This window comes from Scyliorhinus canicula, chromosome 7 (assembly GCF_902713615.1).
Source record: "Scyliorhinus canicula chromosome 7, sScyCan1.1, whole genome shotgun sequence".
Classification (NCBI taxonomy): Eukaryota; Metazoa; Chordata; class Chondrichthyes; order Carcharhiniformes; family Scyliorhinidae; genus Scyliorhinus; species Scyliorhinus canicula.
The window spans coordinates 135,400,288-135,426,457 of NC_052152.1; the positions used below are offsets into that span (position 1 = coordinate 135,400,288).

Genomic DNA, 26,170 nt, shown 5'->3' on the forward strand with positions numbered 1-26,170 from the left:
AAGGAGGCCATTCGCCCCATCGAGTCTGCACCGGCTCTTGCAATGAGCACCTACCCAAGCCCATACCTCCACCCTATCCCATAACCGAGTAACCCCACCTAACACTAAGGGCAATTTGGACCCTGAGGGCAATTTAGCATGGCCAATTCACCTAACCTGCACATCTTTGGAATGTGGGAGGAAACCGGAGAACCCGGAGGAAACCCATGCACACACTGGGAGAACGTGCAGACTCCACACAGACAGTTACCCAAGCTGGGATTCGAACCTGGGACCCTGGAGCTGTGAAGCATTTGTGCTAACCACTATGCTACCGTGCTGCCCTTGGTGAGATGGAAAAGTACGCAGCCAAGTGATCTCACAGTTCGCTGTGATGCTCTGTCCAGGAGTGAACTGAACCATACCACACCAACATCTTAGGCTTCTGTTGACCGATGATATCCGGAACCACCCCATGCTTCCACTGGCTTCAGTCCTCCTGCACTTGGAGTTCTCACTCTTGCCCCTTACCTATTAACCTATTCTGTAAGTGCACAGTTGTGGGCAGGACTGCAGTCAGTTGTAAAACCTTTCTCAGGTAAAGAATCCGCTAAAATTCACTGCACCAACTCATGCATAGAATCATAGGGCGATTTCCCAGAGCGGGTGTAAAACTGTCATAAAACTCCATCTGGTTGTTATAGAAACCAGACTATGTTACTTCAAATATGGTCTCTTCTCTCTTTACAGTTTTCACTCTCCTTCATGAGACACAATCCCACTAGTCATTTAGAATTGCATTGTCCAAGTGCCAGTTTTCACGTGCAAGCCTTGATAGCACCGATTTCCAGGTTAGTTGACCAAGGGAATCAAGTATGATATTTCTGCCACATAATGTCCACGAGTACACATTTCCAGTGGGGGTTCCTGGCTCGTGATCAAGACCAGGAACCATGGCTAATTTTTCTCCCCTTTCCTAAATCAGGTTGCCGAGGCTATAACTTTGATCAGCCCATTCAACATAAATTGGAAATCAAGCCTGGGACCTTGCTGAGCTATTTGGGGAGCTTGTATCTGAAGGGCTGCTTTGTGTTAATGCAGACCAACATATTTAATGGTAACATCACCATCGTTGAAAGTAGGTAAACATTGCCAATGTCATAGAGCCTCTCATTTGTAAACTCGTTGTGATGTGTGGTGCTTCCAATCTTTAACGTTCCAGAAATACAAAATATGACAAAGTATTGCAGCTCAGGAACAGGCTATCTGATGCTACAGGTCTGTGCTGACAATCAGGCTCTATTTGAGACTCATCCCAATGCTCCCACCCCTTTTTCAACCCTATCAACATACCCTTCTATTCCTTTCTCCCTCATGTACTTGTCTAGCTTCCCCTTGGCTGTATCTAGGCTATTTGCCTGGACTCACACCCTGTGACACAAATTGTACCTGACGAGTTCTTAACTCACTGGCAGTGAAACAGAATCAGTAGATTAAAACAGTGACAAAACTGATGCATTTCTATCCAAGGCTTGATTTGGCATTGGCTATTTTGAATTCTGCATTAGTAGATGGGGATTTAGAAACCAGCTTCTCTCACACAAAATAATGTCACAGCTTGCTTTGATGCATCGATTTGCTATAAAATGTGTCAGTCTGACTGGAGAGCAAACATAGGACGAATGGATCAAATCTCTTAGCGTCCATAATGTTTGCATTTAAATTGATTTCAAATATGGGTTTGATTGGCAGCTTCTTTGGAACTGAAGATTCACATGAATTCACAAAGCCTCAGTCACCATTTCAAGGTGTATTATGAGCCTGCATTTTAAATCAATGAGTCAAATTGAAATGTTTGAAGGCAGGCTATTTGTCTGGGATTTGTATTGACAGCCAAGTAGTGCCAGCTAATTCCTGTCATAAAAAGAGGAAATGATCCTCTGCTGAGAAAATTAATTGTAGCCTAATTTTAGTGCAGAATTGGGAACTATTCATTAGTTCCTATGTAAGAGAGGCCAGTAAAATGTAAGTATCAATTTTAAAATATCGAGTACATGATTGCTTTTTTGATTATAATTTGTTTAACAAATTTGTTTGGCTGTTAAATTATAAGATAATCTCGGCTGTGGAGTTACTCTGTCACATTTGGAGGACAATGAAGATGGAATTAGAGGCTGAAGCAAAATATTTATCGGTCGGCATAAACTGTTTCTGTGCTTGTATGACTCAAGAAGGGTTCTCTGTGCAAAATCTTGATTTCTCGAGGAATTAAGGGCTATGGGGAGAGAGCGGGTAAATGGAGTTGAAATCAACCATGATTGAATGGTGGAGTGGACTCGATGGGCCGAATGGCCTTACTTCCGCTCCTATGTCTTATGGTCTTATTAAATATCATTGCCATGTTAGGTACACTGGTCTAACACTAGCTGCAACTGGATGCAGCTTAGATCAGAAAGATACTCCAGACCTTGAAGTTAGTTCAAGTTAGTTCAATCAGGTTTATTGAACTAATAGCACAGCTAGCACAGTTCTCTGTGAGTTCGACTCTCTGCTAACTTAAGTGTGGTTACTCTGTCTGACTGAACCAGACTAGCTCTTAGCCACGTGGTGGAGGTGTGAGATTGTAACAACGCCTTTGATTGACTCTCTAGATGTTCATCAGTGGAAACAGGCGGAGTGAGTGCCTCGTGTCTTTTATAGTCAGATCCCACCCCTGAGTGTCCTGTCTGCTTATTGGTCATGTCCATTAGCTGCTTGTCTGTATATCATTATGTGTGTGTCTGCATATCATGACACCTCCCCTTTTTTATGTTTGGATGACATATGTGAACGTATTTACAAGGATAGGCCAATATTAACATATAGATAGATAGATAGAGAAATACAGCACAGAACAGGCCCTTTGGCCCACGATGTTGCGCCGAACTTTTGTCCTAGGTTAATCATAGAATTTTGGACAATTTTTCATGGCCAATCCACCCAACCTGCACATCTTTGGACATGCAGTGGACATATACATGCAGTGGATGTGAACATATGTAAATGTGAAAACAGCTGTCCAAGGCGAGAACACAGAACATAGCAAACAGAACAAATGTTCATAAGTCCAGTCTCTGTGGCTTGGGTCTGATCCTGGTTGACCACTGGAGAGGTAGTGGTGGGAACGACAGCGCCTTGATGGGCGGGATTGAAGCCTGACTGGTGGCCTCGTGAGTCGAGGTATCAGGAGGTGGCAAAACAACAGAAGGAAATGGAGAAGAATGTGGTTGCGGGCAGGCAACTTTGCGCAGTGCCTGTCTGTTTCATCGCACAACAGAATCATCGGCCAGACGCACAACATACAAGCGGGGGGCAGCCTGTCGAACAACGACAACTGGAGCTGACCAGCCTCCATCAGGGATCTGGACCCGAATAGGGGATAACACGGGAAAACCGGTGGCATGAGCATCATAGCCCTGTTTTTCCCAGTCTCGGAGTTGCTGCACCCTCTGCAGCACCGGGAGGTGATCCAGGTTGGGCAAGTGTATGACTGGAAGTGTCGTTCGCAGGTCCCTGTTCATCAGGAGTTGAGCCGGCGACATGCTAGTGGATAGTGGGGTCGCCCTGTACGCAAGCAGCGCAAGGTGAATGTCAGACGCAGAATTCGCGGCCTTGCAGATGAACTGCTTCACTATGTGCACCCCTTGCTCAACTTTTCCGTTTGACTGTGGATAGTGTGGGCTGGAAGTGACGTGTTTAAACTGATACCACTGGGCAAACAGAGACCATTCATGGCTGCTGAAGCACAGGCCATTGTCACTCACGACAGTGAGTGGGATACCATTCCTGGAGAATGTCTCCTTACAGGTCTTGATGGCGGTCCGAGATTGAGGTCTGAGAGCTTCACGACTTCAGGGTAATTGGAGAAATAGTCAATGATTAACGCGTAATCATGACCATTTGCATGAAAGAGGTCAATGCCAATCTTGGATCACAGAGAGGTTTTGATTTCATGCTGCTGAAGTGTCTCCTTACTCTGTGCTGGCTGGAAGCGTTAACAGGTCGCACAGTTAAGGGCCATGTTTGCGATGTTCTGGCTGATTCCGGGCCAGTAGACAGTCTGCCTGGCACTGCGTCTGCACTTTTCCACACCCAGGTGGCCCTCATGGATTTGACGGAGCACCAAGCTCTGGAGACTGTGTGGAATTACAATCCGGTCCAGTTTGAGGAGGACACCATCAAGCATCGTCAGGTCGTCATTTACATTGAAAAATTGAGAGCACTGCCCTTTTTGCCCGCCATTGGCTAGGTGTTGCATAACACGCTGCAAGAGGGGGTCTTTGGCTGTCTCCTCACGGATACGAATCACCTTCTCATCAGATGCTGGGAGGGTGCTAGCACACAACTGCACCTGTAACTCAACTGTGACTCAATTTGCCGGATGACATTCAGTGGTTCACAAGGCACGGTGATGGAGCGGGACAATGTAACGGCAATGATGAGCTCCTTGCCAGGCATGTAGACCAGGTCAAAGTCGTACCTTCTGAGTTTGAGGAGGATGCGCTGCAACCGAGGTGCCATGTCATTAAGGTCCTTGTGGATAATGTGGCCCAGGGGCCTGTGATCCGTCTCGACTGTGAATGTCGGCAGGCGTAGGCATAGTCGTGAAACTTAAGATTGCCAGTGAGGAGGCTGAGGCATTCCTTCTCGATTTGTGCATACCTTTGTTCGGTGGGCATCATTGCCCTTGATGCGTAGGCAACCGGTGCCCAGGATGAAGTGTCATCGCGTTGCAGCAGGACCGCACCGATGCCATCCTGGCTTGCATCTGTCGAGATTTTCGTTTCCCTGTCTGGATTGAAAAATGCCAATACGGGTGCAGTGGTGAGCTTGGCTTTCAGCTCCAACCACTCTGTCTGATGGGCCGCCTTCCACTCAAAGGCAGTGGACTTCTTCACTAGGTTTTGTAGGGCCGTGGTGTGTGAGGCCATGTTTGGGATGAACTTGCCCAGAAAATTGACCATGCCCAGGAAGCACAATACCACCCTCTTGTCTTCCGGGACCTTCATGGCTGCGATGGCCTTGACCTTGTCTGTGTCAGGGCACACGCCCTGCTGAGAGATCTGGTCTCCTAGGAACTTGAGTGTCGACATGCCAAAGCAACATTTGGCCCTGTTCAGATTCAGGCCATTGGTGTGGACATGGCGGAATACCTGCTGGAGACGGGAAACATGCTCCTCAGGGGTCGTGGACCATATGATGACCTCTTCCACGTACCCACAACCCCTTCAATGCTCTCCATCATCTGCTCCATGATGCGGTGAAATATCTCCAATGCCGAGACGATGCCAAACAGCATACAGTTACAGCAGTACCTGCCAAACGGTGTGTTGAAGGTGCAGAGCCTTCTGCTGGACTCATCAAACTGGATTTGCCAGAATCCATGTGATGCATCTAACTTTGTGAAAAACCTTGCATGTGCCATCTCACTGGTGAGTTCCTCCCGCTTCGGGATGGGGTATTGTTCACGCATTATATTCTGGTTGAGATCCTTGGGATCAATGCAGATGCGCAGGTCTCCAGAGGGTTTTTTAACCACCACCATCGAGCTGACCCAGTCAGTCGTTTCGGCTAGCCTGGAAATGATCCCCAGCTGCTGCAGCTCCTTGAGCTGTTCCTTCAGGCGCTCCTTCAGCGGAGCTGGGACCCGGCGGGGTGCATGGACCACCGGCTTGGCATCAGGTCGCAGTAGGATCTTGTACCAATATGGCAAAGTGCCCATCCCGTCAAACACATCTGGATACTGAGCGAGGATGTCGTCAATGCCAGCTTGAAGATCCATGTTGGAGGATGCCGTTGAATAAACCCGCTGCACCAGGTCTAGCTTTTTGAAGGCATGCGCGCCCAGTAGGGATGCCCTGTCCGGCTTGACAATTTCAAACCTTAGCCGTGCATGGGTGCTCCGGTTGGAGACGAGTAGATGGCAGGACCTCAGTGCCGTGATGGCATTACCGTTATAGTCCAGGAGCTGGTAGGCTGCTGGAAGGACCTTGGGGGGCTTCTTGATGCGTTTGAAGTCTGCCTGTGAGAGGAGGATGGCAGAAGCTTGAACTGGATCACCACACCATTCATCCTCCGGATCCACAGCGAGGATGGACTGAATGCGAGATGAGTTAGGTGTGGCATGTTTACGTGTGGTAATGATGCTCACTCAGTAGGCGTCTCCAGGCACTCGTCCTCTGGATCCATTGTACTGCCAGGATCAGAATCCTGTAATTTTCGTTGCACATTCTGGACGCACTGTCATTGGAATTGGGAGCGCTGGCCCGATTGGTGGTGGAGACCTGCACAAGGCTCCAGGCTTGTCCAGGCTTCCCACAGTTTAAACATCGCCTGCCTCTTGCAGGGCAGTGTCCCTTTAAGTGGGCGTTGCCACAGTTCAGGCACGTCATGATGTCGGCGTCGTGACGCGGTGTACGTCGTCGCACATGCGCAGTGCGGTCGGCAGACGTCTGCACCTGCGCAGTGTGGGTGTCAGCCGCTTTGTTATCCCATTCGCATCGCGCATGCGTGGAGCTCTGGGAAAAGCATGCAAAATGGCCGCTGTCTTCAATACTGAGGCGCTGCATCCGGGGGTTGGCCTGCACACTCACTGCCTCGTGGTAGGCAAGTTTCTCATTTTCAGCCGATTTGTATTGGGAATACCGATTCTTTGCGTGCTCATGCACTGTACATGTTTTAATCGCGTCTGGCAGGGTCATATGCTTGATTTTTAAGAGCTGCTCTCTCAGAGGATCAGAGTGAACTCCAAACACGATTTGGTCTCTGATCATGGAGTCATCAGTATCACCAAAGTTGCAGGACAGCGCTAGCAGGCGGAGGGTAGTTAAGAAGGCATTGCAAGATTCACCTTTACCTTGAAGACATTGTTTGAATATGTAGCGCTCGAAGATTCCATTGGTGCCCACTTCACAGTGACTATCGAACTTGTCCAGGATGGTCTGAAACTTTGTCTTGTCCTGGCCTTCGGTGAAGTTAAACGAGTTGAAGAGTTTGATGGCTTGATCACCCGCTGTTGAGAGGAGAAACAAGATCTTTCTTTCATCAGGCGCACCTTCGAGGTCTGAGGCAGCGATGTACAGCAGAAACTTTTGCTTGAATATCCACCAGTTGGCACTGAGATTGCCGGAGGTCCTGAGCTGGTGAGGAGCCTGAATCTTCTCCATGGTACCAGGATACATTCGCTGGTCGTCATGGAACGGACTGAGGTAAGCCACCTTAAATTAGTAGCCTCCTGGTATCATGTTGTGTTAGGTACACTGGTCTAAAACTGGCTGCAACTGGATGCAGCTTAAATCAGAAAGATACTCCAGACTTTGAAGTTAGTTCAATCAGGTTTATTGAACTAATAGCACAGTTAGCAGAGTTCTCTGTGAGTTTGACTCTCTGCTAACTTAAGTGTGGTTACTCTGTCTGACTGAACCAGACCAGCTCTTAGCCACGTGTTGGAGGTGTTAGATTGTAACAACACCCTTGACTGACTCTCTAGATGTTCATCAGTGGAAAGAGGCGGAGTGTGAGTGCCTCGTGTCTTTTATAGTCAGATCCCACCCCTGAGTGCCCTGTCTGCTTATTGGTCATGTCCTGTTCTCTGTGTCCATTAGCTGCTTGTCTGTATTTCATTATGTGTGTGTCTGCATATCATGACAATCAGTCATGTGAAAACAGTCTGGGAGGTTAGAAGGAACAAATTTTCACCAACAAGAGCAGTCAAAAATATCAAGTGTAAAAGGAAACAGTAAAAACAAAATCAATAAATGTCCTTTCAAAATGATCTCGTCAAAACCCCAATTACCAATTTTAAAAATGGATACCGTTATCCATTTCAATGCTGTTTTGAAGAAAATGATGGACATTTTTACAATTGTTCTCCCTCTCATTATCAAAGACTGTTCTGTAAGTTTACCTCAAAGTGGCATTCACCCTGTGTGAGCCCAGATGCTTCTTCACACTACACTTGGGGCATCCAGACATTCCAGTGGTGCTTAGTGAACAGGGATTGCGAACAACGGCTGATTATTTTCCTTAGTTTTGACTGGCTGTGGCACCCCAATATTGCTGCTTACCTTCTGTGTTTGTGAATTAGCTCCCTGCCCATACAGTCCGAATGCTGAATTGTAGACCTAGTTTTTCTTTTATTCATCTATAGTTCCAGCATGGCTTTAAAACGGCAAAATGTATTGTTATTTTTATTCTTTCATAGGATGAGGGCTTCCCTGGCGAGACCAGCATTTATTTGCCATCCCTAATTGCCCTTGTGTGTGAAGGTGATGGTGAGCCACTTTCTTGAACTACTACAGTGCATGTGGTGTAGGTACATCCACAACGCTGTTAGGGAGGGAGTTCCAGGGGTGCCAATTAAACAGGCTACTATGTCCTGGATGATGTTGAGATTCTTAAGCGTTGTTGGAGCTGCATTCATCCAGGCAAATGGGGAGTATTCCATCACACTCCTTACTTCTGCCTTTTAGATGGTGGACAGACTTTGGGGAGATAGGAGGTGAGTTATTCACTGCAGATTCACAGCCTCTGACCTGCCCTTGTAGCCACTGTATTTATATGGCTAGTCCAGTTAAGTTTCTGATCAGTGGTAATCCCAGGATGTTGATTGTGGGGGATCAGCACGGCAATGCTAATGAAGGTCAAGCGGCAATGGTTAAATTCTCTCTTGTTCGAGATGGCCATTGCTTGCCGCTTGTGTGGTACGAAAGTCACTTGCCACTTATCTGCCGAAGCCTGATGTCCAGGTCTTTCTGCATATGGACACTGATTGCTTCTGAGGTGTTGCGAATGGTGCTGAACATTGTGCGATCATCAGTGAGCATCCCTGCTCTGACCTTCTGATGGATGAAAGGTCATTGTTGAAGCAGCTGAAGATGGTTGGGCCTAAGACACCACTCCTGAGGAACTCCTACAGTGATGTTTTGGAACTGAGATGATTGGCCTCCAACAACCACAAACATTTTCCTTTGTGCTATGTATGACTCCAGCAAGTGGAGAGATTCTCCCCTGATTTCAATTGACCAGTTTTGCTATGGCTCCTTGATGCCACACTCAGTGAAATGTTGCCTTGATGTCAAGGGCAGTCTCACTTCACCAAGCAAGTTCGGAAAGCTGGCCGATAGATGCTAAGTCCCCAAGTGGATGCTTTTTGAACAGCACCTTTCAAACTTGTGTTTACCATCTTGATGAACAAGGACAGCAAATACATATTACAGCATCACCTCTAAATTCATCTCCAAGTCACACACTGTATGTCAACTTGTAAATATATTCTTGTTCCATCATTGTGGCTGGATCATAATCCTGGAAATCCCTACCTAACAGCACTATGGGAGTACCTTCATCATACAGATTGGAATGGTGTAAGAAGAGGGGCCTCCAGAAACTCATTGGAGCATCTTGAGATGCCAGCCTTGCCAACAACCTGAGAATGAAAAAAATAATCCAAACTAAAATAAGCAGCAGTATGAGAACGGCTTAACATTCCTCAGATATGTGTCTTGTGGGCTATGAACTTAATATATTGAATGTGCTGTATTAGCTGGTTTAGCTTGGAGCTGAGATCCAGCCAAGGACCATCGGATTGTAGGACTTGGTACCAGCCAACACGTATTTTTGTTTTTAAAAAAAATAGATTTAGAGTACCCAATTCATTTTTTCCAATTAAGGGGCAATTTAGCGTGGCCAATTCACCTACCCTGTACATCTTTGTGTTGTGGGGATGAAACCCTATGCAGACACATGGAAAATGTACAGATTTCATACAGACAGTGACTCGGGTCCTCAGCGCTGTAGGCAACAGTGCTAACCGCTGCGTCACCATGCTGCCCCAACACATATTTTCATTCGCAGTTTTAAGGTGTAAAAATCCCTTTTATATGCAACTTCCTAATACTGAGAAGTGTGACGATGCAAGACAGAATTATCCTATTTCCTGTTCTCCTTCCTGTACCACATCCTGCTCATATAACACATGACAAAGGCCAGAAAGGTTTATTGTTAATCTCATCAGTATACCACTGTAAATTGATGTGGCATGGTCAATGAAATGAGTGGAGACCTCCGTGTGGAGTGTCTGTGTGGGTCTCACCCCCACAACCCAAATATGTGCAGGATAGGTGGATTGGTCATGCTAATTTGCCCCACAATTGGTAAAATTTAAAACAAATCATTCACTCCTCGCTAATCAAGGACTGTTCCATATACCTTTTTTAAAAAAATACTTACTTTGAATTCAATGCTCCCTTCTAATCTCTGTGAATGTATATGCATGTCTTTTACCATTTTCTTGCCTTTAGCAATTGATAAACTCACTCTATCTTTAACTCAAGAAGGTCTGGTTAAATTGGCTCCTTTTTCAGAGGGGGTTGAAGACGACAGGGAGCTAATTCATCCCTCCTCATCTGCGACTGTAACAATTTGGGGGTATTGCAGCCGGATAGTGACAAGTTGAAGGGTCTCGTTTGGGGAACCTCAACTGGAGTCATCACAAATCTGTACTACAGCTAGTCTCTGTGGGTTTGATTTATAATCTGATTTCTTATCTGCCTGGCCGCAGTTCTCCATTGATTTAATTGACCATGCCACATCAATTTACAGTGGTATTTTATCATTTAAATCAGTCCTTGACACAGCCAAGAGTAAGATGAATTGTCCAGCTCAATCCAGACCTCATCCTCAGCACACTGAGTGACAATTAGGCGCAGGAATCTTTCTGACTTTATCCCTGCCTTGGGCATTGGGGCTCACGGTAACACTGCAGCACTGTCTGGGATTGGATAACTCCAATCCAGGGTGGAATGGTGGCACAGTGCTGCCTCACCGCACCAGGGACCTGGGTTTAATTCTCGCCCCAGATGAGTGTCTGTGCGGAGTTTGCACGTTCTCCCTGTGTCTGTGTGGGTTTCCTCTGTGTGCTCTGGTTTCCTCCCACAGTCCAAAGATATGCAGGTTAGGTAGATTGGCCATGCTAAATTGCCCCTCAGTGTCCAGAGATGTACAGGTTCGGGATTATGGGGTTACAGACAAAGGGTGGGAGAGTGGATCTAGGTGGGGTGCTTTTTCAGAATATTGGTGCAGACTCGATGGGCCATGTGGCTTCCTTCTGCACTGCAGAAGTTCTATGATTCTATGAACTCAACACAATCTGGAAGCGGAATCTTGGATCATTATGACTTTAGTAACATGGCTGCATGCTTAAGGGTGCATTCAACTGTAGAATCATAGAATCCCTACAATGCATTTGGCCCATCGAGTCTGGACGGGATTCCCACCTGGGATCACACCCATCCCAACCCAGGCGCAATTTCACGTTTGGGTGGGTCGGGACTCGGGCAGGAAATCCACCCTTAGACCTATTAAGGCCCTTGAGTGGCCACTCAATGGCCGCTTAAATGCCTTAACCCACCCAGCCCCAATTAAAGGTTGTTGGGATTAGGTATGAGTCAGGTGGAAAAGTCACATTTACACATTTCCCCATTTTGGGCAGGTGGGGAGAGGGTGCCTCATTCTGAAAGCTCCCTCAGAGTTGGGGTACCCTCCCACTCCCCCGTAGAACCCCCACCCCTGGGTCGTTGGAGCTCTGGCGCCCCAGACGCCCTGACGCCGCGATCAAGTTTCTCCTGACCCTGCTCCTAGGCGTTGCCTATCCTCCTGTCTCCGGGACCCCTTGAGACTTAGCTTTTCAAAAGTCCCACGACTTAGTCCCAGTCCGGGTCCTGCAGTACCACTTCTGCCCAATGTGCAGCTGTACCTCGCCGATTGTCCGGCAGCGCTTACAGGTGGAACTTCCTTCCAAGGGCAGGGTGGCACGGTGGTGCAGTGGTTAGCACTGCTGCCTCACGGCACCAAAGACCTGGGTTCAAACCCGGCCCCGGGTCACTGTCCGTGTGTAGTTTGCACATTCTCCCTGTACGTGCGTGGGTCTCACTCCCACAACCCAAAGATGTGCAGGGCAGGTGAATTGGCCTTGCTAAATTGCCCCTTAATTAAAAAAAAAAGAATTGGGTACTTTAAATTGAAAAAAAAATAACTAAGTAAAATTTTAAAAAGGCATATTATATGAAAATAAAAATTCCTCCCAAGGGCAGACAAAATCCCGCCCACTGCCAAGCAATATTCGAATGAGCATTAACTGGCAGTGGGTTAGGTACTGATTCGGGATTGCGAGCGCCGATCACTCACCACCCTTCTGCTCCAAGGAACCGGGTTCGATTCCCATCTTGCACGACTGTCTGTTAGGAGTTTGCACGTTCTACCCCTATCTGTGTGGGCTTCCTCCGGGTGGTCCGGTTTCCTCCCACAGTCCAAAGATGTGCAGGTTAGGTGGATTGGACATGCTAAAATAACCTTTAGAGTGAAGTTCTAGGGGAGGGGATTGGGCATAGGTTGGGTGGTCTTTCAAAGGGTCGGTGCAGACTCGATGGGCCGAATGGCCTCTTTCTGTACTGTGGGGTTTGTATGATTCTCCAATGTTGAACAGTTTATAATAAACTCCAAATTCAGTAACAATGGGGGAGACAATGGTGTGGTAGTAATGACTCTGGACAAGTAAACCAGAGGCCCAGGATAATGCAGCTAATTAAATTCAATCAATTAATAAAAACCTGGAATTAAAAGCTAGTCTTATTAGTGCTGCTATGAAGCTGTCATTAATTGTCATAGAAACCCATCTGGTTCCTGGTTTATTCATGTTCTAATGGGATCATTACCTCACGCTCTCAGCCTTCTTTTCTTCACAAGCTATGGCCATTAAACATTTTGCCACTTGAACTGCTGTGGAGTCAGATAGGTGATCACAACTGCATCATTTGTAGCAGGTGGAGTTGGGTGAGACTCCTCTTGGCCTTTGAGCCCCTGAACTGGGAAAGGGGGAAATTGCCAGGGGTTTTGCCCTGATCCCATTACCCCAGCTGGAAGAGGGATATGACTGTGCTTGGCTCAGACAAGGCTGAATTCCTGAGCTTGAGCCCGAATGACGTTCCCTTGTATGAGGATGTTCACTCTCAGGACACTTCAATTCCTTTCCACCTGGAACCTTGTCAGGGGGCAGCACCTTCAAGATTGGAGATGGTGGGTGAAGGACAGTAAATCATTAGAAACAAAAGGAAAATATCCTTGAGTGGATGGTAGTGAGATCCTCGCATTAAGGCACGTGGAGGGGCAATATCAGGGTTGTTAGAGTTCCTCAGGGTTGTGTCCTACGCCCAACCATCTTCAGCTTCTTCATCAATGACCTCCCTTCCACCATAAGGTCAGAAGTAGGGATGTTCGCAAATGACTGCACAATGTTCAGCACCATTTGTGACTCCTCAGATAATGAAGCAGCCCATGCCCAAATGAAGCAAGACCTGGTCAATATCCAGGCTTGGGCTGACAAGTGGCAAGTTACATTTGCGCCACACAAGTGTCAGGCAATGACCATCTCCTACAAGAGAGGATCTAACCATCGCCCTTTGGCATTCAATGGTATTACCGTCGCTGAATCCCCCACAATCAACATCCGGGGGTTAACATTGATCAGAAACTAGCCATATTAACACTGTGGCTACCAGAGCAGGTCAAAGGCTAGGAATTCAATGGCGAGTAACTCACCTCCTGACTCCCCAAAGCCTGTCCACCATCTACAAGGCACAAGTCAGGAGTGTAATGGAATACTCTCCACTTGCATGGATGAGTGCAGCTCCAGAAACACTCAAGAAGCTCAACACCATCCAGGACAAAGCAGCCCACTTGATTGCTCCCCTTCCACAAACATTCAAAACCTCCACCACCAATGAACAGCGGCAGCCATGTGCACCATCTACAAGATGCACTGCAGTAACTCACCAATGTTCCCCAGACAGCACCTTGCAAACCCACGATCACTACCATCTAGAAGGACAAGAGCAGCAGATACCTGGAAACCCCACCACCTTGAGGTTCCCCTCCAAGTCACTCACCACCCAGACCTGGAAATATATCGCCATTCCTTCACTGTCCCTGGGGCAACATCCTGGAACTCCCTCCCTAACGGCATGGTGGATGTACCTACACCTCAGGGACTACAGCGGTTCAAGAAGGCAGCTCACCACCATCTTCTGAAGGGCAACTAGGGATGGGCAATAAATTCTGGCCTAACCAGTGCTGCCCACATCCTGTAAATTAATTTAAAAAAAATTAGATTGAGCCCATAAGACCATAAGACATAGGAGCAGAATTAGGCCACTCGGCCCATCGAATCTGCTCCGCCATTCAGTCATGGCTGATATTTTCGCATTCCCATTCTCCTGCCTTCTCCCCATAACCCCGATCCCCTTATTAATTAAGAACCTATCTATCTCTGTCTTAAGGACTCTCAATGATTTGACCTCCACAGAGTTCCACAGATTCACCACCCTCTGGCTGAAGACATTCCTCCTCATCTCTGTTTTAAAGGATCGTCCCTTTAGACTGAGATTGTGTCCTCTGGTTCTAATTTTTCCTACAAGTGGAAACATCCTCTCCACGAGCACTCTATCCAGGCCTCGCAGTATCCTGGAAGTTTCAGTAAGACTCCCCCCTCATCCTTCTAACCTCCGGGCAGCACGGTGGCCTAGTGGTTAGCACAACCGCCTCACGGCGCTGAGGTCCCAGGTTCGATCCCGGCTCTGGGTCACTGTCCATGTGGAGTTTTCACATTCTCCCTGTGTCTGCGTGGGTTTCGCCCCCACAACCCAAAAAATGTGCAGAGTAGGTGGATTGGCCACGCTAAATTGCCCCTTAATTGGAAAAAATAATTGGGTAATCTAAATTTATTTTTAAAAAAAAATCCTTCTAACCTCCAACGAGTACAGACCCAGAGTCCTCAACCATTCCTCATACGACAAGTTCTTCCTTCCAGAAATCATTCTTCTGAACCTCCTCTGGACCCTTTCCAAGACCAGCACATCCTTCCTTAGATATGGGGCCCAAAACTGCTCACAATACTCCAAATGGGGTCTGACCAGAGCCTTATACAGTCTCAGAAGTACATCCCTGGTCTTGTATTCTAGCCCTCTTGACATGAATGCTAACATTGCATTTGCCTTCTGATGCACGATCAATCACTACTGAAGCGACAGTAGTTACCCCAGCAGCTCCGGTACAGAATGACTGCTGTGGGTGAAACACAGACTCCTATGCTCCGCCTGCTGAGCGGAACCAGTAGGCAGGTTCTACCACTCATACTACAGTATAAGGTACATCCCACCTAGGTACCGTGATACCCCTAATATAGCTTACCACACCTTCTTAACTGCCGACTGAACCTGCATATTAACATTAAGAGAACCGTGAACAAGGACTCCCAAATCCCTTTTTGCTTCTGATTTCTTAAGCATTTCCCCTTTTAGAAAATAGTCTGCTCGGCACAACATCGTTCTGTGCTGTACTGTTCTATGTTCTATGTTCTATGCCTAAATTCCTCCTTCCAAAGGGCATAACCTCACACTTTTCCCCATTGTATTTCATTTGCCACTTCATTGCCCATTCTCCTAGCTTGTCCAAATCTTTCTGAAGCCCCCTTGCTTCCTCAATACAACCTGTCCCTCTACAGATCTTGGTATCATGCTGGCCACTATTGACAGAGGCACGGAGCAGGTCAACCAAATCCATGTTGCCGCACATCTGCAAACACATGGTGGAGGAAAGAGGTGGATGGGAAAGAAATCCTGGTAATTTTCTCCCCTAGCCGCCTCCTCCACACCTGAAGCCTGCCACTGCTGCCCACATGCTAAGTGACCTCCGGTACCTTGTCCGAGTGGAGATTCAGTACTGAGTGCTGGCAGGCTGCTCCACCACAGAAGTATCATGGCTAAACCTGACCCTGTCCTCAGCCAACATCCACACAGGTGCCCTTCCTGTCAGGGTCACTGGAGAGTAATCGGAATGCACAGGCATTCATAGCAGAAATCAGCTAACATAGCATAGAAGGGCCAGGGACAATGCCTGATACAAACCTCATCTGCACAGATCAGCTGACCAGCTGGCACATAGTAGGGACCAGGGAAAATTAATTTTAAGTCAGGCATTACGAAGAAGTTAAATTTTTCTGTGATGCCATCTTGTTCTGTATTCCTCCACCACCCCCAGCAGATTCGCTGAAGAATTTCACCTTGAAAGCCTGGTTCTACTGGTGACTTAATGGGTGAATGTACTTATAGTGTTATACAGACAAGGAGGGTCAGTGTTTGATTACTCGTCTATGTTGTTCTTGGATGGGGAGGTAGTAATTTCTGCACAGTTGGCCGTGGGGTAGGTAAAATAAACCAGGGACTCTGCTGGTGATTACAGACAGTGACTCCTTCTCGAAGTAAGTAGCTATTGGGTGAAGGCAAAATCAGGCATATGTGTTGGTTTTCATGGTTGAATTGACACTGACTGACTAAATTGATCTCTTGGGTAAGCCAAGGATTTCAGTGCAAAGATCAACACGCACACCACATTCCTCCCTCAGCTTTTGTAGGGATTGCCTCATGCCCAGTGCATCTCCAGCGTTTGCTGGACATGTTGAAGGAAAATGAAAGACAGCTGCCATTGGATCAAAGGCAATGTTCCTCCTTTAAACATATTGATAAGCTGTTGGGTAAATTTGAAGAGGATATAAAAATAGCCCAGGCCAAACGTGAGTGGAGCGTGATAAGGAACAGTGCTGTGGGCCAGACACAACTGGTGCTCCCTGGACAAAGTGGTGTGAAGCAGCCATTAATAATGAACCATTTGTCACAGCCTTCCGCATACCCGTGCAGTACATGACATCAACACAGCAACAGCTTTGGGTTCTGTACATCAGCTGGGCTGGCAAACTAGTTTGCTTTTCCTAACTTTCAAACCGGCTGTTGTGGCATAGCAAGTGTTTGATTATGGGGGTGAATATTTTGAATACCAAAGCCACGAAGGGGAAAATACTTAGTGCAAATGGGTCAACATGGAACCTAAACTCTTTCTTCTAAATGAACAATTTACAGAGTAAATGCACTGCACATTGAGCCTTAAAGATCAGTAATGATGACATTTTTATCCAGCACTTCAATATAATGAAACATCCCATGGTGCTTTATAGGAGCATTATATAAAACATGTGCACTGAATGTGGGCATATTAGGGTAAATGACCATAAACTTGGTCAAAGATATGTGTTTTAAATGCTATCTTAAAGGAAGAAAGCATGGTGGAGAGGAAGGAATTCCGAGGGGCTTTTCACAGTAACTTCATTTGAAGCCTACTTGTGACAATAAGCGATTTTCATTTTCATTTCAGTGCTTAGGTCCCAGGCAGCTCTGGTCATCCATAATAGGGTGATTGAATGAGGCCGGAATTAGAGGAGTGCAGATCTCTTAGAGGGTTTAGGGGCTGGAAGAGACTATAGAGATGGGGGAGGGGGGGGTGCAAGGCCACGGAGGGGTTTGAAAACAAGGATGAGATGTTTTAAATCGAGGCATTGCTGGACCGGGAGCTAATGTAGGACAGAGAGCACAGGGCTGCTGGGTGAAGAGACCTTAACACAAGATGGGACAGGGCAACAGAGTTGCCTCAGGTTTACAGAGGGTACAATGTGGGAGGCCAGCCAAGTGTGCGTTGAAACAGTCAAGCCTGGTGTTAACAAAAGCATGGGCGGGGATTTCAGCAGCCGAGGGGCTAGACAGGGGCAATGTCATAGTGGTGGAAATACTAATCATAATGAGTGCGCGGATCTGTGATCAGTGCTCATCTCAGGGTGAGAGGTTGCAAAAAGAGTGGTTTTGCCTCACACAGTTGCCAGGGAGAGAGATGGAATCAGTAGTGCGGCAATGGGGCCTGTGGCAGAATGGACCGACAATGGTTTCAGTCTTCCCAATGTGCGAGCCTGACTATGGGACGCTTTTTGTGAGACCAGCTCAAACAATGAAGTGTATGTAAAGGGAGACTAGTTAGTGACTGCTCAGACACATAAAATACTTTGAGGTAGAGCCTGCAAATCAGTAAGGAGAGGCAGAGGAAGATAAACAGCATCTGTATTGCTAACTCTAATAGAATTAAAATGCATGGGAACGAGCCAGTTTAGCTCTGGAAAGGAATTTGCATTGATTGCACATTTAAAAAAAAAATCAGGTTCCTCTAGTACTGTCAGTGGAATTAATGGCCTCATTTTTGGCCTGACTTACAAGGAAGTGAGTAAATATTTTGGCGAGCATGCAGCACACAGTGCTGAGGCGCTGGCTCAGGACCAATGTTTAAAGACAAAAGTGACTATCTAATTTCTCGCTTGCAAGCAAGAAATTGCTGTCACTTAGGGCAGGATTTTCCAGCCCCGGTCGTCTCCAGGATCATCCGGTCCTGCTGAAAGTCAATGGAATTTTTGGCTGGGTCACCGAATCTCTGGCGGCGGGTCCAGAAACTCCTGGCCTCTGTGCTCACAGTGATGGCTTTTAAAATCAGATTTAAAAAATAATATTGGATTTTTTTTGCATCATGAATTATTAATAAGTTACTTCTAAATTTGAGGGGGAACAAAGCCCCTCAAATGGCCTCCTGTCAGTTGATCAAAAATCAGATCTGGAATTGTGTGCAAATTGCACCTGTGATGTCTGAGGTTGCTGACACCATCTAAACACATCTTTGGACCCAATTCTCAGGAAAAGAGACATAAGCCTGTGGAATTTAGATTTTCTTCGAGTGGGCTCCCAGGTTTTCTTAAAGTATTAAACTCTTTATACTGCAGCAGACACTATTCCTTTTAATCCTAGTCACAAATGTCCTCAGTGACCTACGATGTCTTCCAGTTTAGACAATGCCGCACATTTGAAATTCTCATCCTTGTTTTGATATCCTTCAATGGCTTCACCCCTCACTATCTCTCTAACCTCTTCCAGTCCTACTGAAAGCTCGCCATTCCTTCAATCCTGGACTTTTGCGCACCTCTGATTTCCATCGCTCCATCATTGGCCATCATGCCTTCAATTAACCAGATACTAAGTTTTGGAATTCCCTTCCCAAAGCCATCCTACTCTAAGAAGTCCCAATTCTTCACTTCTTTGGCAGAGCTCTGGGTCACCTGTCCTATAAACCCTTCATGTGTCTGGCTGTCAAATGCTGTTGATGAAGCTCCTGTGAAGCACCTTAATTATGTTAAATGTGTTTATGGCTACAAGCTGTTGTTTGAAACAAGATAGCAGTGAACTGACATAGTCAGCAGACACTGATCTTCCCTGAAGATTGAGATCAACAAGGTTGTTTCAAATTGCACAAGACATGGTTCCAAAAATCTAGATCATAACTGTTGCACTGGGTATAATCTCAAATAGTGTTTATTACCTCAACAACATATTGACAGGTAAGTAATTAGAGTCACAATGATAAATAAAGATCTACCAATTTTATTTTTAACATTGGAAATTAAATGGTCCATGAGTTAAACCACAATGTGCTGGCTGTCCCTGTAAAACAGTTTTTTTCATTTATTCATGGGCTGTAGGTGTCATTGATTAGGCCGATATTTATTTCCCCAACCCTCCTTGCCCTTGAGAAAGTGCTGTGAGATGCCTTCTTGAACCGCTGGAATTCTGAGGTGTAAGTACACCCACAGTGCTGTTAGGGAGGGAATTCCAGGATTTTGACCCAGCGACCGTGAAGGAACGGCGATATATTTCCAAGTCGGGATGGTGAGTGACTTGGAGGGGCACCTCTAGGTGGTGGTGTTCCCAGGTATCTGCCTTTGTCTTTCTAGGTGGAAGAGGTTGTGAATTTGGAAGGTGCTGTCTAAGGAACCTTCATGAGTTCGTTGGGAATCATTTGCAGGTTGTCATTTTGACTGTATGATTTCTTGAAGTCCTTTCCTTGCTTTCTTGGGTATTTTCAATATTCAAAATAAAAAGCCTTGAATTCTTTTCTCTGATTTTATCCAAGGGTTTTGGTTTCTATTTTCATCCTCATTGACTTTCTCCTATTTGATATAAAAATCAACCCTGAATCCCTGCAAAATAAGTTGGTAATAAAAACTAACTCTAAGGAAGGAGAATTATCCAACACCTTCATCCTTGCAATACACTGCATGACAATTGGAAAATGTACACAATTTTCCATTATCCGATTGGATGTTCTTAACTGTTAATCAATAAACCATTTCCTCATCTCCAATATTTCTGTAGCTCATAAACAAAAAAAGCCCCTGTTATTTTTCAAAGAGAGCATGCCTGATCTGTACCTGTTACTCCGCCCTGGGCTAGTGTGCAGTCAATTCAAGCCCCTCTCGTCCTGGAGTCACAACACAAGTGAATGAACAAAAATTCTCAAAGTTTTGGTCCATGGCTGACCAATTATTACAGTCACCAGGTTTGTAAGTTGAAACACAGTTACTGTTTATTTATACTGCAAGAACTATCATGAAATATGCAGTAAATACAAGTGGATAACAACAGGCTAATGCCTCGTGTTCCACCCTCTACCCACGCATACAAGACAGACAAACATAGAGGGGTGGAGGGGTAAAAATAATAAGGAGCACTAACCCTAACCCTAACACCTTTCTCACAGCACACTGGTTGTTCAATGTATCTGGTTTACAGCTCAGTAATGATATTTTTTGCAAGAGTCATTCATTCAGGGTCCTGGTAGCTTAGAAAAATCAATTCTCACAGGCAACAGGGTTTCTGGAGATGCACTTCAGTTCTTATCAAGCTTGGTCTTCAGTTCGAGGTTCACATTCAAAGAACAAAGAACGGTACAGCATAGGAACAGGCCAAGCCTGCGCCGATCATGATGCCTGTCTAAATAAAAACCTTCTGCCCTTCTGGCGATAGGATGGGGGAGTGGGTCGGTGCAGATCTGATGGGCCGAATGGCTTCCTTCTGCACTGTAGGGATTCTATAATTCCATGCCTCGGCTAGTAAAGAAAAGTATCCATATACCTTCTTAACCACCTTATCTACCTGTCCTGCTGTCTTCAGGGATCTTTGGAAATGCACCCCAAGCTCCCTCTAGTCCTCTGTACTTCCTAGTGTTCTACCATTCATTGTTTATTCCCTTGCCTTGTTACTCCCCTTAAAATGCATCACCTCACACTTTTCAGTGTTAAATTCCATTCGCCACTGTCTATAGGCAGTAGCCTGTCTATATTGCCCTTTCCTCCTCACTATTTACTACGTCACCAATTTCCCTGTCATCTGCGAATTTACTGATCATACCCCCACATTCACATCTAGATCATTAATCTACACTACACACAGCAAGGGACCCAGCACTGATTCCTGCGGTACTGCTCCGTTGTCCTGGAATAAGACAGCCCAGTCCATCACGCGAAACCACCTCCCATCCATTGACGCTGTCTACACCTCCCGCTGCCTTGGGAAAGTGGGCAGCATAATCAAAGACCCCTCCCACCTGGGTTATTCTCGCTCCCAACCTCTTCCATTGGGCAGGAGATACAAAAGTTTGAGAACCCGCACCAATAGATTCAAAAACAGCTTCTTTCCCACTGTTACCAGACTCCTCGATGACTCTCTTATGGACTGAACTGATCTCTTCACGCATCTTCTCTACAGTTGTAGCATTATATACCATATACTTCATTTGCTGTCTATGTTTATGTATTTTCATTATGTATCCTCATGTACTTACCATATGTTCTGTGTTTTCATGTGTGGAGCGATCTGCCTGGACTGTACGTAGAACAAATCTTTTTATTGTACCTTGGTACACGTGACAATAAATCTAAATCTAAATCCAAATCTAAACCTAAATCTACATCACTGGACACAGGCTTCCAGTTACATAAACAACCTTCAACCACTACATTCTGTCTCCAGTCACTGAGCCAATTTCGGATCCCATTAGCCAAATTGCCCTGGATCTTTTCTTTTAAAAGTAAAATATGTCTTTAATGCTGTTTGATTACAGCTGTGGGACATGTTGGCCCATTCTTTGTTTCCCAGTGAGAACATTCAGTGACACACATACTTCTAAACACTGGGGCTATTGGACTCTGAGACCCAACATCAGTGAAGGAGCGTTCAGGAGAAATAACGTCATAAACCCTTCAGGATTAACCTGGAGCATCCAGGAATTAAAAGATTAATCTCCAGGTCACTGCCATAAGCAAATCCGGGGCGGGGAGTCAGTTTAAAGTGGGGGAATCATGTAATGAAACCTAAAAGTGTGTGTCGATCCAGAGTTGGCAACCCAATGACAGTGTGGGACCTCGGTACGTCCTGTCCTTTTACTGTACTGCCTAGAGCTAATTCATAGCCCAGCCGCCAGTATACAATGACTTTTAGCTCTCAGAATGCTGTATGGAGCTTGACTGAATTTCTGCTCTGGTGAAGAAGCATTGATGAGATTGATAATTGGACGTTTTGACTCACAATGTGTCTTGTTTGTTTCGGAACCCATAGCTCTTCATTGAAGTAAGGTACTGGCTATGATCGTTTCAATGCTGCTTGCGAGCTGGTGCTTGTTTAGGTATGATTCCAGGAGAATGGTTGGTTCTTGGTAATTGCAAAATTAATTGGGCTCCCTGCTCCTGACATAAACATAAACACCCAGCATGTGAATGCGTGGGTCTGAAAAGTAGTTTGCCTCAAAGCGAATATACATGTACATTGTTGTGCAAAAACCCTCACTTGTCTTGACTCTGCTTTGCCAACCGGTAACTGAGGAGAAATCAGTATAGAAGCAGAGTGAACGTTTGTACATACTTATACACCAGAAATTATTGAACCACGATAGAACTTTCTTAGATTATATTAGATTGGACCAGGAAAAACTCTTCATTGTTGCAGGGATTTGATATCCCATTTATATTACAGAACATTATGTATATAATCTGGGTCCCCTGCTCAATTGAGTCAATCTTCCACGTGCACAGTTTGTGCACAGAGGGTCTGCAACTTCGCCATTTGACTGTAGACCTTTGTCAGAGGGAAATAGACTGACTGGGAATGGCAAAGGTGCATTACTGGCCCCGATTGGGGATTTGGATATTTTTGTCTTGTCACGGAGGCAGTCAGACTCCTTTAAAAAAAAAACAACAAAAGCAACATATTGTGGATCAGGAAATCTGTGAGAAAAACAGAAAATTGTTGGAAAAGCTCATGCAGGTCCAGCAGCGTCTGTCGAGAGAGTCTGTACGACTCTTCTTCAGAGCTGGGTATTGACTTGTTCACTTTACAACGGAACCCTCTTTATTAACTGATGTGTGAGGGGAAATTGACCCCAGTAGATGTATTCAATTCAACAGCTGAATGGATGGCTGCTGTTCCAATTATACACGAGAAAGAATCAGGTTGCCTAATTGAACCTTGTTGATGACATTTACGATGGTTGGGATACAGCTGTTTCATCCATAATCTCATTAAAAATGGGCGGGATCATTTCAAACTTTTGAGTAGAAGTGTTAAGTTGCTGATATCAATTCAGCCGCCTGTTATGCACCACACCCGAACTTCATTTCCATGATTACCAATATTTTTTAAACCTTCAACCTATTCGATTTCCAGTCAATAATATTCTCTGTGATCCGTGGGGGTATTTCCCATAACTTTCCACTCTTGGCTGTTCACTTCAACTGACCAGTGATTTAGTGACAGAGATGGAGAAATATATTGTTGCCTAATTTAAAAACAAGTGGGGCTGGCTGATACACCAGGTTGGAAATTCATCCCATGAAGGAATTCCTAAAAAATTGCCTTTGAGTACTTCCGTCTGGTTGATGGCATTAAAGTCTCTCTCCTCTTTTCATCCACATAACTGGCGAGGCACGTTGCTCTCAGATATCAGTCAGGAAACATTCAAGAAAACTTCCATAGTAATATCCTCCTCTGGGAGCCTGTAACCATAACCCCCAGCATCTTGTTCATCCTGGACCACAGTGTATTTGTTGCAGATGTTTTCTAACTACCAAGCTGAGAAAACAAAGGATGCATATAATCCCGAAAAACAGATGCTATTCTTGCAATTGGAGGGTAAAATCTGCGTCAGGACCAAGAATTACTATTGCCAAACAGTGTTGAGAACAATGTAGTGGGGTGCTCATTCCACTACCAACAGCTTTGGGTTATGGGCAATTTTCTTGGGTGGAGCTGGCAACACCTGGGGTGGGATTCTCCATTGCCCTACGCCAATATCAAAATCGTGTTGTCGGGCAAAGAATCCACTCCGACGCCCAAATCTGGGCCGGCACCGGTTTGACAGCGGTCAGCCATACTCCGCTCCTCGGAAGTGGAGTAATCGCGTTGCACGCTGCACGCCATTGCAACAGCATTGCTGCGTCATCGGCAGGACCTCCTGCGATGCTCGGCCCCGATGGGCCGAGTTCCCGACCACGCGGGGGACGTGTGGTCTGAGCAGTCGGGAACCCAGCGTGGCGGCTGCAGACTGTGTCCAGCACCGCCACACTCGGCCAGGAGCCATGTCGCTGGGGGCACTGGTGGGGTGGAGGTGGGGAGGGTAATGTGGTGGAGTAAATCCCACGCGTGTTATAGAAGCTGCCCAATTTCCATTCCACCTGACCACTGAAAGGACAATGTGGCAGGTTCTGTGAGGTGAGAGCATTGCATTGCATCGTGGAATGTGGGTGAGAATTGAGCCCAAAGTCTTCTAAAGAATAGTTGCAGAGGTACCAGACATCTTCCAGTATCTCACTTATGTGGCCATTCTTTATGTGTGCCCAGCCAGTGAGTACAAGCCACTTACCTCAAATACACGCCTTCAGGACTAAGGTCATGCCGGATTTTGGATTTTGCCGGATTTGGGTTCAAGGGGTTCTGGGCGTGGGAAATTCGGGTCAAGCCGGTGTGGGTGAGGTCGAGGGTCGCTCAGTGCCCGGGTTAGAACGGCATGTGAAGCAAAAAGTCCTTTAACTAATCTGGAACCCCACCATACCAATGCAGCACCTAACCAAATTGTCCATTCTGACAAATCTTGGTGGCTGAGATCGGTAAACTCCCCGCACAGATGGAACCTGGAATATTCCTAGTTAGCAGGGCCCTGCTCCGCTGGGCAGCAACAACAATTGCATTTATATAGCACCTTTAACATAGCAAAACATCACACGGTGCTTCACAGGTGCATAATTAGATCAAAATTGATACCAAGCCACCAAATAAATATATATATAGAAATATATTAGAATAAATGAATAAAAGCTTGGTCAAAGAGCTAGATTTTAGGAGTGTCTTAAAGGAAGAAAAATAAGTAATGAGGCTTGGAATAGAATCAGGGGAGAATTCCAGAGGGCCTCGGCGACTAAGGGCATGGCCACCAATGGTTATGCTATAGAAGTCAGGGATGCACAAGAGGCCAGAATTATCTGAATATGATAACTCAGAGGGTTGTGAGTCTGGTACTTATTACCGAGATACGGAGGGGAAAGGATTTGAAAAGAAGGGTAAGAATTTTAAATTGAGACATGGCCAGATTGGAAGTCACCAGTGTGCTTTTATAGCAGGAAAGGTGTTCTTAGATTTTCCTTTTGTTGCTCAATGTCCCCTTTTTCTTTGTCACAGAATCTTATGGCAAAGGCTCTCTATGACAACAAAGCAGAGACGCCGGATGAGCTCGCCTTCTGTAAAGGAGACATACTGACCGTGATAGAACGGAACGTCAAAGGAGATGAAGGATGGTGGCGGTGCTCCCTTCATGGCCGGCAAGGCATCGCCCCTGGAAACCGCCTGCAGCTGCTCACTGGATCACAGTACGACATCCCATCTCTGTACTCCTCATCCTACTCAACACAGTGCAGTGCCACTCAGCAGAACATTTACCAGACGCCAACAAAGCAACATCAAAGTTTGTCCTCAACTCCTAGCTCTGGGTCAAGAGATAATGTCTACCATGTGCCGTCCACTCCCCAGTCGCACAGTCAGATCTACCAAGTGCCAAAGTCAGCTGCTGAATTCTATGCTGACAGAGGGCTGGCACCTCCTAGTCAGGTAAGAGCTTACTCCTCCACATCCAACAACCTGCCTCACTATTCACTCGGCCTATAACTAGCTGTGGAAGAACTGTAACTATTCACTAGCACTATAATCAGCTTTAGATACGGCTGATCCATTTACCATAACCATTCACCAGTCTTCATGTGTGCTGCTGAAGTGCACATTTATAGTGAGGGGAGTGAGTGCTGTAATTTTGTGCAGAATTTGATTGCCTGACAGTGTAGTTAAGGTAAAGGGAGGGA

General features: G+C 46.0%; 1 protein-coding gene across 1 annotated transcript in view; it reads left to right on the forward strand.

The window, feature by feature from the left end:
- Positions 1 to 26,170, forward strand: part of LOC119969404 (enhancer of filamentation 1-like) — a 166,215-nt gene that overhangs the window by 86,921 nt on the left and 53,124 nt on the right. The window contains exon 2 of the mRNA XM_038803019.1: positions 25,497 to 25,922. Within this exon, the coding sequence (XP_038658947.1) occupies positions 25,497 to 25,922 (426 nt within the window). The remainder of the gene's footprint in view (positions 1 to 25,496; positions 25,923 to 26,170) is intronic.